Genomic DNA, 15,190 nt, shown 5'->3' with positions numbered 1-15,190 from the left:
TAGTATAAATATTGGTATAAATGGTATAATAAAAAATGGGGAAAAAGTCTGCCGTTACTCTATTTGCCAGTAGAATGCTGTGGTGTGCACACTGTCATGATTCTCCAATATTGCCAGTGCAAGTGGGCAGTCATGTGGCAGCATATATTTCACTTGCATACCTGTGAACACATGTACAGTATCTGATTTCCATACTTGCGGTCCTGTGCAGACTAGACATGTTCAGCCTCTCTCCATAGAAATGAATTGAGAGAAGCCAGACATGTCTAGTTGGCATGTGACCGCAAGTATGCAAATCACACACATATGGTAATGTAACTGCACGATCGCATTGGCAATACTACTGCACCAACTGCAAAATTTTGTCCCAAGCTTGGACAACCCATTTAATACAGGTCTTCCCACAATTTCTATACTCCCTTTAGTTAAATGGGTTATTTTACAAACAGTATTTATCGCCTGTTGATAAAGATATATGATAAATAAATCATAGCTGGAGGTCCTACTGCTAGAATCCCCACAGATCAAAAATAGTGGCATCATGATCTTTATGGGATTGGAGCAGTAGTGGTCATGCTCAACCTTCACTAGTGCTCACATAGATGCATTACTGCTTCATTCATATAGGGGACTAGACCTCATTTCTGGTAGTAAATCCCCATTGTTTGTGGGTGACTGGTTAAAACACATGATTTGTATTTGTGATGGAGTCTTTCAATAGCATTTTCTTCAAAAAGTGTATGATAAGCAATGGGGAGTTTCAACTGAGTGAAAGGGATGTGGGTTTCCCAGCTCAAACCAAATTTTGCCCAGCTCAAACCAAATAGGTTAACATTAGCACTTTATTTCAAATATTTAAAACTCATAGAAGAGTGTTGAGTGCATACTGATCATCAATGTATTTCAAACGCTATATATATTTTTACTCATGATGAAGAACACATATTTGAAACATCTTGATGATCAGTTTCTACCCGCCACTCCTCTAAACACATTTGGATCGAGCCAGACAAGCACACCTTTTTTTCCAATTGATCACCGCCTTGCAATGGCTTCTTCTTTTGGCTCTCCAGAATCTAAAGATATAAATATAGTTGAGCTGGTGACTTCATTTTTCACCTTTATTGGAATTTACTAGACTTGATTGTCATATTTGTGAGTAGTATGTTAAAGGAGTTGTCTACTACATAGATATTGTTGACCTATCCTTTGACTATGCTTAATCCCCATCATTACCAGATTGGCATTGATCCAAAAACTCAACACCACTGTTCCCGCTCCAGGTACTATTTACATCCAGCCACCACCATCCCTGCAAACAGCTGATGAGTCGGGGTGTTAAATGTCAGGCTCCCCTTTATCTAGTATTAAGGACCTATTCTAAAGATAGGTCATGAATATCTAAGTAGTGGACAACCACATGATTTAAAATAATAATACTGTAATTAGCCTCTGCTATATTGTACTACGTACCTTTATCCCTTTATCTCATGTTAAAATGTTGATTCAATTTATTGAATTAATTTGTAAATCAAATTATATAAACTTTCCTAACATATTAATTCTTTTATAGGCCTTGGTTTAAAACCTGACCACTGGCTACAATAAATAGTCAATGACTTTGGAAGATCTTTCAGCTCAACTATGAAAGGAATATCAAGCAGCCGTAGCCATCATCATGGGGTTGTATGTGACACAGTATGTGATACCCTCCCTCATCATACAGATAGAAAGCCATATTTGCTCAACCCAGTAGATCCTCATCCTGCGGATCATCCTTACTATGCTCAAAGGAACTCCTACCCAGTAGAATGCATAATGCCCTACGGGGATCAGATTGCTAGCAGTACATTTCCAAGGAGACATTACAATTCTCACCATGAGCTTAAAGATGAGTGTGCTCTAGTGCCCCATGGAAGTGTTGGAAAGGGTAACCGACTTCCCACGAATCTCTTGGATCAATTTGAAAGGCAGATTCCTATCAATCGGGATGGATATCACACTTTGCAATACAAAAGGAGTGCAGTGGAACACCGCAGCGACAGTCCTGGTAGGATACGACATTTGGTACATTCTGTTCAGAAGTTGTTCACAAAATCACATTCCCTTGAAGGGCCAACAAAAGGAAACTCTAATGGAAACAAAGCCAGTCCAGAAGAAATGCAAACTGTGAGATATGGCAAGCGGAGTAAAAGCAAAGATCGGAGAGCTGAGCTGAAGCCTAGAACAAACATTGCAGGGTGGTGGGGTTCACAGGATAACTTAGACAATGATGTCTGCATGTACCATGGTCCAACTGCTGTCATGACTATGGGGAGATGTCCAGACCGTTCCACTTCTCAATATTTTATGGAAGCTTATAATACACTTAGTGAACATGCATTAAAGTCATCAAGAAGCAATAATGATGTAAAATGCAACACTTGTACAAACCTACCTGTGAGCTTACCTGTAAGTTTGGACAGCCAGATGTTAAAGAAGAGTTCTTGGGCATCATCACTCACCGTAAGCCGGGCACGGGAAGTTTACCAGAAACCTGCAATAAACATGGATCAAGCATTGGTGAAATCTGACTCATGTCAACAAGAGAGGTCATGCCAGTACCTGCAGGTAGGCTTACAAGACTGTTTCTTAGTCGCTTGTCCTTGTTAAGTCATGTGTAGCATGTGTTATTACAGATTAATCAGAAACATAATGAAAAATGCAAAGCATTTGTGATATCTGAAGTACATGAGTATTCATTAGTTTGTATTAAATATGTGCAAACAGCACTGGTTATTTTTTTTTATATAATTTTCGTCTAAAGTTCCAATACAGAATTATGTTTCCAGGGCAACAGACCCCTGTGTCCATAGAAGACTGTGATTTCAGCTATAAACAGCAATACTGTAATATTGCTGTATATAGTGATCGGATGATTGTACGTTCGAGTACCTTTAAATGGACTAACAAAGTGAAAACTTAAATAAAAGTTTTGAAATTGTTTTTAAGATATAAAAGTTTAAATCACCCCTTTTTATCCCCTTAAAAATTAAGAAATAGAAAAAATACACACATATTTATATTAATGCATTTAAAAATAAAAGTCCGCTATATCAAAGTAGAAAATAAATTAATCTGAACATTAAACTGCATAATAAGAAGAAAATCAAACCGCCAGAATTGTAGATTTTCAGCCGCCACAATAACACAAAAAAATGTAATAACAGGTAATCAAAACATCCGATCTACCCCAAAAATTATAGCAATAGAACATTAGCTTGAGGCGCAAAAATAAAGCCCTGACACAGCTCTATATCTTGAATATTGAAAACGTTACGGCTCTCAAAAAATGAGAAAACAAATTTCAGAATTTTTTTTCAATACTTGAATAAAACAAAAACTATATATATTTGTATCTCCAGAATCGTACTGACCTGGAGAATCATAGTGCCAAGTAATTTTTACGGTAAATTGAACACTATAAATAAAAAACACTATTGCAAAATTGTGCTTTTTTTGCTATTTTGCAACATGATGATTTTTCTCTTTACAGTACAACATAAAATCAATGTTGTCATTCAAAAGTACAATTGATCCCACAAAAAATGAGTCCTCATACGGCTATATCGACGGAAGAATAACTAAGCTATGGCTCTTGGAATAAGGTGGGGGGAGAAAGGGCAAAAACAAAAAATCACCCTCTTCTTGAGGGATTAAGGATGTTTCACAGTGTAATATCACAGTAAATAGATAATAAGTGATCAGTCATAGGTAAGAGTTATTACACACAGTAATAATGCAGAATAGTATAACGACATGCCCCAAAATAACCCTCTAAGCACTATCCCTTTGGTAAAAACCATACATTTAGCACTGACTAAAAAGGCCATATCTCAGAAACTGTATACTACAAAAATGCATTATTCAGGGGAACAGCAGGAATGAAATAAGAAAAAAAGTGGCCAATGCCGACCTGGTGGTAGGTTCTTTTTAAGTTACAAATTAGTGCTTCTTATTTTACACAAAAATTTACAACATTCCGATCCTATCTATGTTGGGAAATACTTTGAATGAATGGAAACTTTCATATGTTCATATGTGGAAAGCACACTCTTATTTGTTTTCTATGTCAAGATGTCATTAGATCGGGATAATGAATGCCGCATTATAATACAAGAATAAAGCACAAGGTGATGTCACAACGGGGCAATAATGCATATATTTATATAGAACAAAACAAACATATCACAGATAATGGCTAAGAACTATGGTAATATCATAGCAAAGGTATAATAAATACATTATTGCCGACCTATTGTATTCATTGATGTCAGAGTATAGACATAGGGATGAACATAGTGATGTACCAGCTAAAGTTTTATTGATGTCATAGCGCTGAGTTAATAATATGACAGCAATATGGCAACACAAATGTAATAAACTCTATTCCTTTCAGAGACATACTGGCTGCACCATCCCAATTCAGGCATATAATATTGATGGCCTATTCGAAAGATAGGTCATAAATATCAGGTCTTAGGGGTGCTTCACACACAGCGAGATCGCTGCTGAGATCGCTGCTCAGTCACGCTTTTTGTGACGCAGCAGTGACCTCATTAGCGATCTCGCTGTGTGTGACACTGAGCAGCGATCTGGCCCCTGCTGTGAGATCGCTGCTCGTTACACACAGCCCTGGTTCATTTTTTTATTGTTGCTCTCCCGCTGATAAGCACACATCGCTGTGTGTGACAGCGAGAGAGCAACAATCCTGAATGTGCTGGGAGCAGGTGCCGGCGTCTGACAGCCTGCGGTAAGCTGTAACCAAGGTAAACATCGGGTAACCAAGGTGGTTACCCGATATTTACCTTCGTTACCAGCATCTGCAGCTCTCACGCTGCCAGTGCCGGCTCCCAGCTCCCTGCACACGAGCCGGCAGGACACATCGGGTAAATAAGCAAAGGTTTGCTTATTAACCCGATGTGTGCTCTGGCTACGAGTGCAGGGAGCTAGCGCTAAGCGGTGTGCACTGGTAACTAAGGTAAATATCGGGTAACCATACCCGATGTTTACCTTAGTTACCAGTGTCCGCAGCTTCCAGACGCCGGCTCCGTGCAAGCGCAGCGTCGCTTCCACATCGCTGCTGGCTGGGGGCTGGTCACTGGTCGCTGGTGAGATCTGCCTGTTTGACAGCTCACCAGCGACCATGTAGCGATGCAGCAGCGATACTGACAGGGTCAGATCGCTGGTGGGATCGCTGCTGCATCGCTAAAGTGTGACGGTACCCTTAGAGGTCTGACACCAAGCACCCACAATAATCAACAGCTACAGTTGATACAGAAATATTTGGACAGTGACACAATTTTCGCGAGTTGGGCTCTGCATGCCACCACATTGGATTTGAAATGAAACCTCTACAACAGAATTCAAGTGCAGATTGTAACGTTTAATTTGAAGGTTTGAACAAAAATATGTAATAGAAATTGTAGGAATTGTACACATTTCTTTACAAACACTCCACATTTTAGGAGGTCAAAAGTAATTGGACAAATAAACCAAACCCAAACAAAATATTTTTATTTTCAATATTTTGTTGCGAATCCTTTGGAGGCAATCACTGCCTTAAGTCTGGAACCCATGGACATCACCAAACGCTGGGTTTCCTCCTTCTTAATGCTTTGCCAGGCCTTTACAGCCGCAGCCTTCAGGTCTTGCTTGTTTGTGGGTCTTTCCGTTTTAAGTCTGGATTTGAGCAAGTGAAATGCATGCTCAATTGGGTTAAGATCTGGTGATTGACTTGGCCATTGCAGAATGTTCCACTTTTTTGCACTCATGAACTCCTGGGTAGCTTTGTCTGTATGCTTGGGGTCATTGTCCATCTGTACTATGAAGCGCCGTCCGATCAACTTTGCGGAATTTGGCTGAATCTGGGCTGAAAGTATATCCCTGTACACTTCAGAATTCATCCGGCTACTCTTGTCTGCTGTTATGTCATCAATAAACACAAGTGACCCAGTGCCATTGAAAGCCATGCATGCCCATGCCATCACGTTGCCTCTACCATGTTTTACAGAGGATGTGGTGTGCCTTGGATCATGTGCCGTTCCCTTTCTTCTCCAAACGTTTTTCTTCCCATCATTCTGGTACAGGTTGATCTTTGTCTCATCTGTCCATAGAATACTTTTCCAGAACTGAGCTGGCTTCATGAGGTGTTTTTCAGCAAATTTAACTCTGGCCTGTCTATTTTTGGAATTGATGAATGGTTTGCATCTAGATGTGAACCCTTTGTATTTACTTTCATGGAGTCTTCTCTTTACTGTTGACTTAGAGACAGATACACCTACTTCACTGAGAGTGTTCTGGACTTCAGTTGATGTTGTGAACGGGTTCTTCTTCACCAAAGAAAGTATGCGGCGATCATCCACCACTGTTGTCATCCGTGGACGCCCAGGCCTTTTTGAGTTCCCAAGCTCACCAGTCAATTCCTTTTTTCTCAGAATGTACCCGACTGTTGATTTTGCTACTCCAAGCATGTCTGCTATCTCTCTGATGGATTTTTTCTTTTTTTTCAGCCTCAGGATGTTCTGCTTCACCTCAATTGAGAGTTCCTTAGACCGCATGTTGTCTGGTCACAGCAACAGCTTCCAAATGCAAAACCACACACCTGTAATCAACCCCAGACCTTTTAACTACTTCATTGATTACAGGTTAACGAGGGAGACGCCTTCAGAGTTAATTGCAGCCCTTAGAGTCCCTTGTCCAATTACTTTTGGTCCCTTGAAAAAGAGGAAGCTATGCATTACAGAGCTATGATTCCTAAACCTTTTCTCCAATTTGGATGTGAAAACTCTCATATTGCAGCTGGGAGTGTGCACTTTCAGCCCATATTATATATATAATTGTATTTCTGAACATGTTTTTGTAAACAGCTAAAATAACAAAACTTGTGTCACTGTCCAAATATTTCTGGCCCTGACTGTATTAGCTCTGGCAGATTGTTGTAAACATTGAATGTAGTTCAGCAGCAAAGCTCTGTACAATATGTAGAAGTCGTCGAAATCTGCAGATCTGCTCTTATTCTCAGGGTACCGTCACACGTAACGAGATCGCTAGCGAGATCGCAGCTGAGTCACGGTTTCCGTGACGCAGTAGCGATCCCGTTAGCGAACTTTTTATGTGTGACACCTACCAGCGATCAGGCCCCTGCTGGGAGATCTCTAGTCATTGCAGAATGGTTCAGGCCATTTTCTTCAAAGGCGACCTCCTGCTGGGCAGCACGCATCGCTGTGTTTGACACTGTGTGACAGGGTCACAGTGACTGCTGAGATCGTTATACAGGTCGCTACTGCGACCTGTATTGTTCCTGCATCGTTGGTAAGATCTGACTGTGTGACATCTCACCTGCGACCTCCCAGCGATTTACCTGCAATCCCTATCAGGTCACATCACTTTCGGGATCGCTGGTAAGTCGTTGTGTGTGACTGGGCCTTTAAATACAAGCTAATCTGCAGTTCTCATCTACGGTGGCTCCACACTGAATGGATCTGTGGTATCCAGTTTCAGTTAATGTTTACATCCAGCTGCTGCCGGAGATAATGATAGCTAATCGGTGGTGGTGCCAAGTGTGGAACCCCTACCAATCTGATATTAATGACCTATTCTAAGAATAGATTACCAATATTGTATGCCTAAATACCCTCTTAAATCCCTGGTGATGAAGTTAAAATCTTAGTTTCAACATTTATGACTATTATGTAATTTGTCTTCCCATTAAAGGGTTAAACATTAAATCTTTTTGCTGGACTAAAAAACTAAGTGCATTTGGGAGTGGGACCTTCCTAAGTACATCATAAATATGTGAGACAAGAGATGTAATAAATATTGGTTGTTAAAAACAATTTACATTGCTGTGCAAATTCATTACTGTATTTTGCTCAGTGCTCTTAGTGCAAAAAGAATTATTTGTGGTTAATACACAAATGACAATGACATTAATACCTAGAGCATTTTAATTATTAAAAATGCATTTGAAAATGGCAAATTTGGACCAGAAGAAACATGTCACAGTATGTATGTATCACAGTATGCACTGTATGTAGCATTGTATGTATGAATCACAGTATATATCACAGTTTGTATGCAGGGAGGCCCTGCATGGGACATATATATCATGATGTAGACAAATAAACCAGAAGGGGCCCAGGATCAGACATATATACCATGATGGAGACAAACCAGGATGGGAACGTATATACCAGGAGGGGACCAGGAAGGAGACATATATGCTTGGAAGGAGACAAATAAATCAGGATTGGGACATGTATACCAGGAGGGGCCTAGGAAAGGGGGATATATACCAGGAGGAAGACATATATACTAAGAGAGGGACAAATAAACCAGGATGGGGACATATATTGTATACCAGGAGGGGTCCAGGAAAGGGACATATATACCAGTGGGAGGACATATATACCAGGAGTGGCCCAGGATACCAAGATTGTGACATATATACCAGGAAGGGGACATATATATGAGGAGAAGGGGCCAGGAGGGGCCAGGATGGGGATATATACCACAGAAGGGGGACATATATATATATATACACATATATACAGTATTTATATATAAACTTGGCTTTTATTGACAGAAAACATATAAGGCTGACAAAAACAAAGGTTGAAAACATGATTGACAAGATAAAAATAATGTATGAAATGGGAGGATGGACATAATAATCCTGTACTTATCCCAAATGAAGTGTCAGCAGATAAATTGCCACTATACCAGGGCAATTGGGAAGCGCTGGGCAAAGCTCCAGAATTTGACATTCATGTGACAAGTACCAGAAAAAACACATGACACTGAAATGAGATGAAAGTGTAAAAGATGTGCAAAGATAGATAAATGATAAGTAAATGCTAGATAGACAGATGATAGATAGATAGATACATAGATAGATAGATAACATGTAAAGAGATTTAGCCAAATAAATAATTAAACAAATAAAATTATGTAGTCCCACCCTACTTTTGATAACCAGCACAGATAAAGCAGCAGCTGTGGGCTGCAACCCCCAGCTGTCTGCTGTACCTTGTATAGAGGATATTCCATTCATTTTTTTTAAAATTATTTAATTAAATAATGTATAAAAAATTACATGGGGTCTCCCCATTTTTCATAATCAGCCAAGGTACAGTAGAAAGCTGGGGGCTGGTATTATTAGGGTGGGATAGCCCATAGTTATTTGGCTCCTCACATCCTAAAATTAGCAACCCACAGCCACCCCAGAAGTGGTGCATCTATTAGATGTGCAAATTCTGGTGTTGTACCCGCCTCTTCCCAATTACCCTGGTGTAGTGGCAATCGTGGCAATGGTTTATGGGCTCGATGTCAGCTGTGATCAGGCCCTGCTGTTAGTAATGGAGATGTGTCTATCAGAAAACCCCATTACTATATACTTTAAATAAAAAAAATTGAATAAAAAATATTTTATTTCAACCTCCCCAACTCTAGCCCTCATTCACCAATTTATTAAAAAAGAGCTTTAAAGTTCTAACATAATCCAATGAATCCAAAGTAGTCCATGAAAAGTGAATCTGAAAGACACACAATGAGAGTATTAACAAAATAATGACATGACACATTCCTTCATTCATCATTTTTTTCCAATAAGAACCTCCATGCAGCTCCGACATAGTCCACAAAGACGTTCCCCAACTCATTGTCCAAACCAACTAAGAACATTCAAAGAACAAACCCCACATAGACTGGAACAGCAGCCACTGCTGGGCTAATGCTGCGCTCAATGAGAACCACCGACGGCTATGACAAGTGAGGACATCACGAGGTCACCGCAGTTCACAGCAAACTGGTTACAAAGAAAGTAGCATGAGGACCAGCGACAGTGAACTGCGGTAACCTTATGATGTCACTGCACATCACTGCCGCTGGTGGTTCTCATGCTACTTTGTGTGTGACCAGGCTGCTGTGAACTGCAGTGACCTCATGATGTCACCACTCATCACTACTGCCAGCGGGAACGTCGTGGGACCTCCATTTGGATTATGTTGGAGCTACTTGGGGCTCTTTGGGGAATAAATTATTAACACAGACTGGGTCCTTTCTTTAATACTCTCTTTTTTTTAAAAAAAAAAAAAAGAAAGCTGATCGTGGCCAAAATCTTTGGAAATATGCAGAGGAAACAACTGGGAAAAAACATCACAAAAGACGAATACAGACAAAATATACCAGAATTTTCTGCAGTGTATGCAGTTTCAAAAGGGTTTGACCCTTAAGGGGGCTTTACACGGTAGCGATATCGCTAGCAATTTGTAGCAATAGCGAGCGTGTAAGTACCTGCCCCCGTTGCGCATGCGATTGTTTGTGATCGCTGCCGTAGCGAACATTATCGCTACGGCAGCGTCACACATACTTACCTGGTCGGTGGCGTCGCTGTGACTGACGAACAATCCCTGCTTCAAGGGGGAGGGGCATTCGGCATCACAGCGATGTCACCGCAGCGTCATTAATAGAGATGAGCGAACCGGTCGCGGTTCGGCTCGAGGTTGGTTCGCCGAACGGACCTCCCGTTCGAGTTCGGTTCGTCGAACGTTCGACGAACCGAACTCGAACTGCATAGGAAACAATGGCAGGCAATCACAAACACAGAAAAACACCTAGAAAACACCCTCAAAGGTGTCCAAAAGGTCACAAACAACTCACAACACATGGGAAAGTGACAAGGACATATACTCATGCGAAAACAAAAGAGCTGGACAAGGAAAAAGAGTAGGACACACAGATATATGAGTATATGCAAGGAAACATCGATTCCATTATTGTGCAACTTGAGCCCTGCTCATTTTAGGCTTCCAATGTTGATAAATTGCCTGAGCTCGCCACGTACGTCTTGGGGATCTTGTCGTGTCCTGCAGCCAGCGTTCTCTCGGAACCTGTCTCCAGTGCTGCTGTGGGTCTGCTGGCAGATAAGCACACGTGTCTGTCCACTGACAATGTGGACATGGCTCTCAGAGGACTTTTCTTCCCCTGGGTCAGCCAGGGGACGGGAAAGGCACGCGTATTTTTGAGAGTGCTTCATGCAAAGCATCTTTTTCTTTTTCAAAAGGGGGCTCAACCGATGCCAGTCAAGTGGGGTGTGTGTGGCCCAGTTAGTGGCAACGAGGGAGACTGTGGTTGGAGTCCCCTCGCTGTGTTTCTAAAAGAACCAAGATGAACAAGTCATGGCTCTCAGAGGACTTTTCTTCCCCTGGGTCAGCCAGGGGACGGGAAAGGCACGCGTATTTTTGAGAGTGCTTCATGCAAAGCATCTTTTTCTTTTTCAAAAGGGGGCTCAACCGATGCCAGTCAAGTGGGGTGTGTGTGGCCCAGTTAGTGGCAACGAGGGAGACTGTGGTTGGAGTCCCCTCGCTGTGTTTCTAAAAGAACCAAGATGAACAAGTCATGGCTCTCAGAGGACTTTTCTTCCCCTGGGTCAGCCAGGGGACGGGAAAGGCACGCGTATTTTTGAGAGTGCTTCATGCAAAGCATCTTTTTCTTTTTCAAAAGGGGGCTCAACCGATGCCAGTCAAGTGGGGTGTGTGTGGCCCAGTTAGTGGCAACGAGGGAGACTGTGGTTAGAGTCCCCTCGCTGTGTTTCTAAAAGAACCAAGATGAACAAGTCATGGCTCTCAGAGGACTTTTCTTCCCCTGGGTCAGCCAGGGGACGGGAAAGGCACGCGTATTTTTGAGAGTGCTTCATGCAAAGCATCTTTTTCTTTTTCAAAAGGGGGCTCAACCGATGCCAGTCAAGTGGGGTGTGTGTGGCCCAGTTAGTGGCAACGAGGGAGACTGTGGTTGGAGTCCCCTCGCTGTGTTTCTAAAAGAACCAAGATGAACAAGTCATGGCTCTCAGAGGACTTTTCTTCCCCTGGGTCAGCCAGGGGACGGGAAAGGCACGCGTATTTTTGAGAGTGCTTCATGCAAAGCATCTTTTTCTTTTTCAAAAGGGGGCTCAACCGATGCCAGTCAAGTGGGGTGTGTGTGGCCCAGTTAGTGGCAACGAGGGAGACTGTGGTTGGAGTCCCCTCGCTGTGTTTCTAAAAGAACCAAGATGAACAAGTCATGGCTCTCAGAGGACTTTTCTTCCCCTGGGTCAGCCAGGGGACGGGAAAGGCACGCGTATTTTTGAGAGTGCTTCATGCAAAGCATCTTTTTCTTTTTCAAAAGGGGGCTCAACCGATGCCAGTCAAGTGGGGTGTGTGTGGCCCAGTTAGTGGCAACGAGGGAGACTGTGGTTGGAGTCCCCTTGCTGTGTTTCTAAAAGAACCAAGATGAACAAGTCATGGCTCTCAGAGGACTTTTCTTCCCCTGGGTCAGCCAGGGGACGGGAAAGGCACGCGTATTTTTGAGAGTGCTTCATGCAAAGCATCTTTTTCTTTTTCAAAAGGGGGCTCAACCGATGCCAGTCAAGTGGGGTGTGTGTGGCCCAGTTAGTGGCAACAAGGGAGACTGTGGTTGGAGTCCCCTCGCTGTGTTTCTAAAAGAACCAAGATGAACAAGTCATGGCTCTCAGAGGACTTTTCTTCCCCTGGGTCAGCCAGGGGACGGGAAAGGCACGCGTATTTTTGAGAGTGCTTCATGCAAAGCATCTTTTTCTTTTTCAAAAGGGGGCTCAACCGATGCCAGTCAAGTGGGGTGTGTGTGGCCCAGTTAGTGGCAACGAGGGAGACTGTGGTTGGAGTCCCCTCGCTGTGTTTCTAAAAGAACCAAGATGAACAAGTCATGGCTCTCAGAGGACTTTTCTTCCCCTGGGTCAGCCAGGGGACGGGAAAGGCACGCGTATTTTTGAGAGTGCTTCATGCAAAGCATCTTTTTCTTTTTCAAAAGGGGGCTCAACCGATGCCAGTCAAGTGGGGTGTGTGTGGCCCAGTTAGTGGCAACGAGGGAGACTGTGGTTGGAGTCCCCTCGCTGTGTTTCTAAAAGAACCAAGATGAACAAGTCATGGCTCTCAGAGGACTTTTCTTCCCCTGGGTCAGCCAGGGGACGGGAAAGGCACGCGTATTTTTGAGAGTGCTTCATGCAAAGCATCTTTTTCTTTTTCAAAAGGGGGCTCAACCGATGCCAGTCAAGTGGGGTGTGTGTGGCCCAGTTAGTGGCAACGAGGGAGACTGTGGTTGGAGTCCCCTCGCTGTGTTTCTAAAAGAACCAAGATGAACAAGTCATGGCTCTCAGAGGACTTTTCTTCCCCTGGGTCAGCCAGGGGACGGGAAAGGCACGCGTATTTTTGAGAGTGCTTCATGCAAAGCATCTTTTTCTTTTTCAAAAGGGGGCTCAACCGATGCCAGTCAAGTGGGGTGTGTGTGGCCCAGTTAGTGGCAACGAGGGAGACTGTGGTTGGAGTCCCCTCGCTGTGTTTTACATGCTTTTAGAAGGGCATGACATGGCTTGGAGGTTGACTTTCATCATATGCAAACTGTTGGCTACCAAAATGCTGCCTTTCCAACAACTGTGGTTATAGGCAATGAGGAACATACTGATGAAGATGAGACGCAGATACCCGATTGGGATGACAACTTAAATATTCGGTCAGGGCAAGAAGAAACTCGGTCTGAGGGGGAGGGGAGTGCAAACACAACAATTGATGATGAAGTTCTAGATCCCACCTACTGTCAACCCACAGTCAGACACTCGAGGAGGTCAATAGAGGCGGTGGAGGAGGATGCAACCGACGTCGAAGTAACCTGGCGCCTTCCTGGACACAGTCGGAGCACTGGTAGCACGTCTACAACTGCATCCTCAGCCACCACTCTGCCTCTGAGCATTATTCGGGGTGGATCAACAGGTCGCATGGCCTCTAAGCCTTGCCTAGCCTGGTCCTTTTTTGACATAAAAAAAGATCGGCCAAATTATGTGATCTGTAACATTTGGCATGGTTATCTTAGTAGAGGTCAAAACCTCAGCAGTTTGACAACTTCTTCCATGAATCGTCACATGAATAAATATCATATGGCCTGGTGGGAAGCTCACCGTGCTGCAATGCGGCCTAGTGGAGCCAACCATCCACCGCCTGCCCCTTCCAGGGCATCCGCGCGCTCGTCATCTTCTAGGACTGTGGGGACAGCTGTCACACCTGTTTTTCCACCCACAACTTCCACCACTGTAACCGCAACAGGCAGTTTGCTTGGTAGGTCGTCAGTTGGTTTGGAAGGGGAAACAAGTGAGTGTGTACAGCTCTCTCAGACATCGATAGCACCAACTTTGGATGAAGGCAACATCATGTCTCCGCCTGCACTTTCCTCACAAAGCTGCATTTTTCCAGGGACACCCTACTCAACACCGTCTACACACAGCAGCCAGATCTCTGTCCCTCAGATGTGGTCAAATAAAAGGCCACTTCCTGCGACCCATGACAAAGCGAAGAGGTTGACTCTATCCCTCTGTAAGCTGTTGGCTACAGAAATGCTGCCTTTCCGCCTAGTGGACACACAGGATTTTAGAGACCTTATATCTGTCGCTGTGCCCCAGTACCAGATGCCTAGTCGCCACTACTTCTCTAAGAAAGGTGTGCCCGCGCTACACCAGCATGTCGCACACAACATCACCGCTTCCTTGAGAAACTCTGTGTGTGAACGGGTGCATTTCACCACCGATACTTGGACCAGTAAGCATGGACAGGGACGTTACATGTCGCTGACTGGGCACTGGGTAACTATGGTGATAGATGGTGAAGGGTCTGCTGCACAAGTCTTGCCGTCCCCACGACTTGTGTGTCAATTCTATGTCTGTCCAAGTTCCGCCACAGCTTCTGCATCCTCCACCTCATCTGTGTCCTCCACCTCCGCCCCAAGCCTGCCTGGTCAGGCCACCAGCGTTCTCACTGCGCAGAAGGAATCACGCACCCCTCATTACTATGCTGGCAGCAGAGCGCAACGGCATCAGGCGGTCTTTAGCTTGACATGTCTTGGGAATAAGAGTCACACAGCTGAGGAGTTGTGGTCAGCTCTGCGGTCCGAGTTTAATAAATGGTTGTCTCCACTCAACCTGCAGCCTGGTAAGGCCGTGTGCGACAATGCTGCAAACCTGGGTGCGGCCCTTCGCCTGGGCAAGGTGACACACGTACCTTGTATGGCTCACGTGTTGAACCTTGTCGTCCAGCAATTTTTAACACACTATCCCGGCCTAGATGGCCTTCTGAACAGGGCACGAAAACTG

At 43.7% G+C, this 15,190-nt stretch overlaps 1 protein-coding gene across 3 annotated transcripts in view; it reads left to right on the top strand.

The window, feature by feature from the left end:
* Positions 1-15,190, top strand: part of DLGAP1 (DLG associated protein 1) — a 928,622-nt gene that overhangs the window by 471,293 nt on the left and 442,139 nt on the right. For all 3 annotated transcript variants that reach the window (XM_075314493.1, XM_075314492.1, XM_075314494.1), the window contains exon 4: positions 1,574-2,610. In XM_075314493.1, coding sequence (XP_075170608.1) covers positions 1,645-2,610 — 966 coding nt within the window. In that variant the 5' untranslated portion in view covers positions 1,574-1,644. The remainder of the gene's footprint in view (positions 1-1,573; positions 2,611-15,190) is intronic.

Source organism: Anomaloglossus baeobatrachus, chromosome 6 (genome assembly GCF_048569485.1).
Source record: "Anomaloglossus baeobatrachus isolate aAnoBae1 chromosome 6, aAnoBae1.hap1, whole genome shotgun sequence".
Classification (NCBI taxonomy): Eukaryota; Metazoa; Chordata; class Amphibia; order Anura; family Aromobatidae; genus Anomaloglossus; species Anomaloglossus baeobatrachus.
This window is presented reverse-complemented; position numbering and strand designations above follow the sequence as displayed.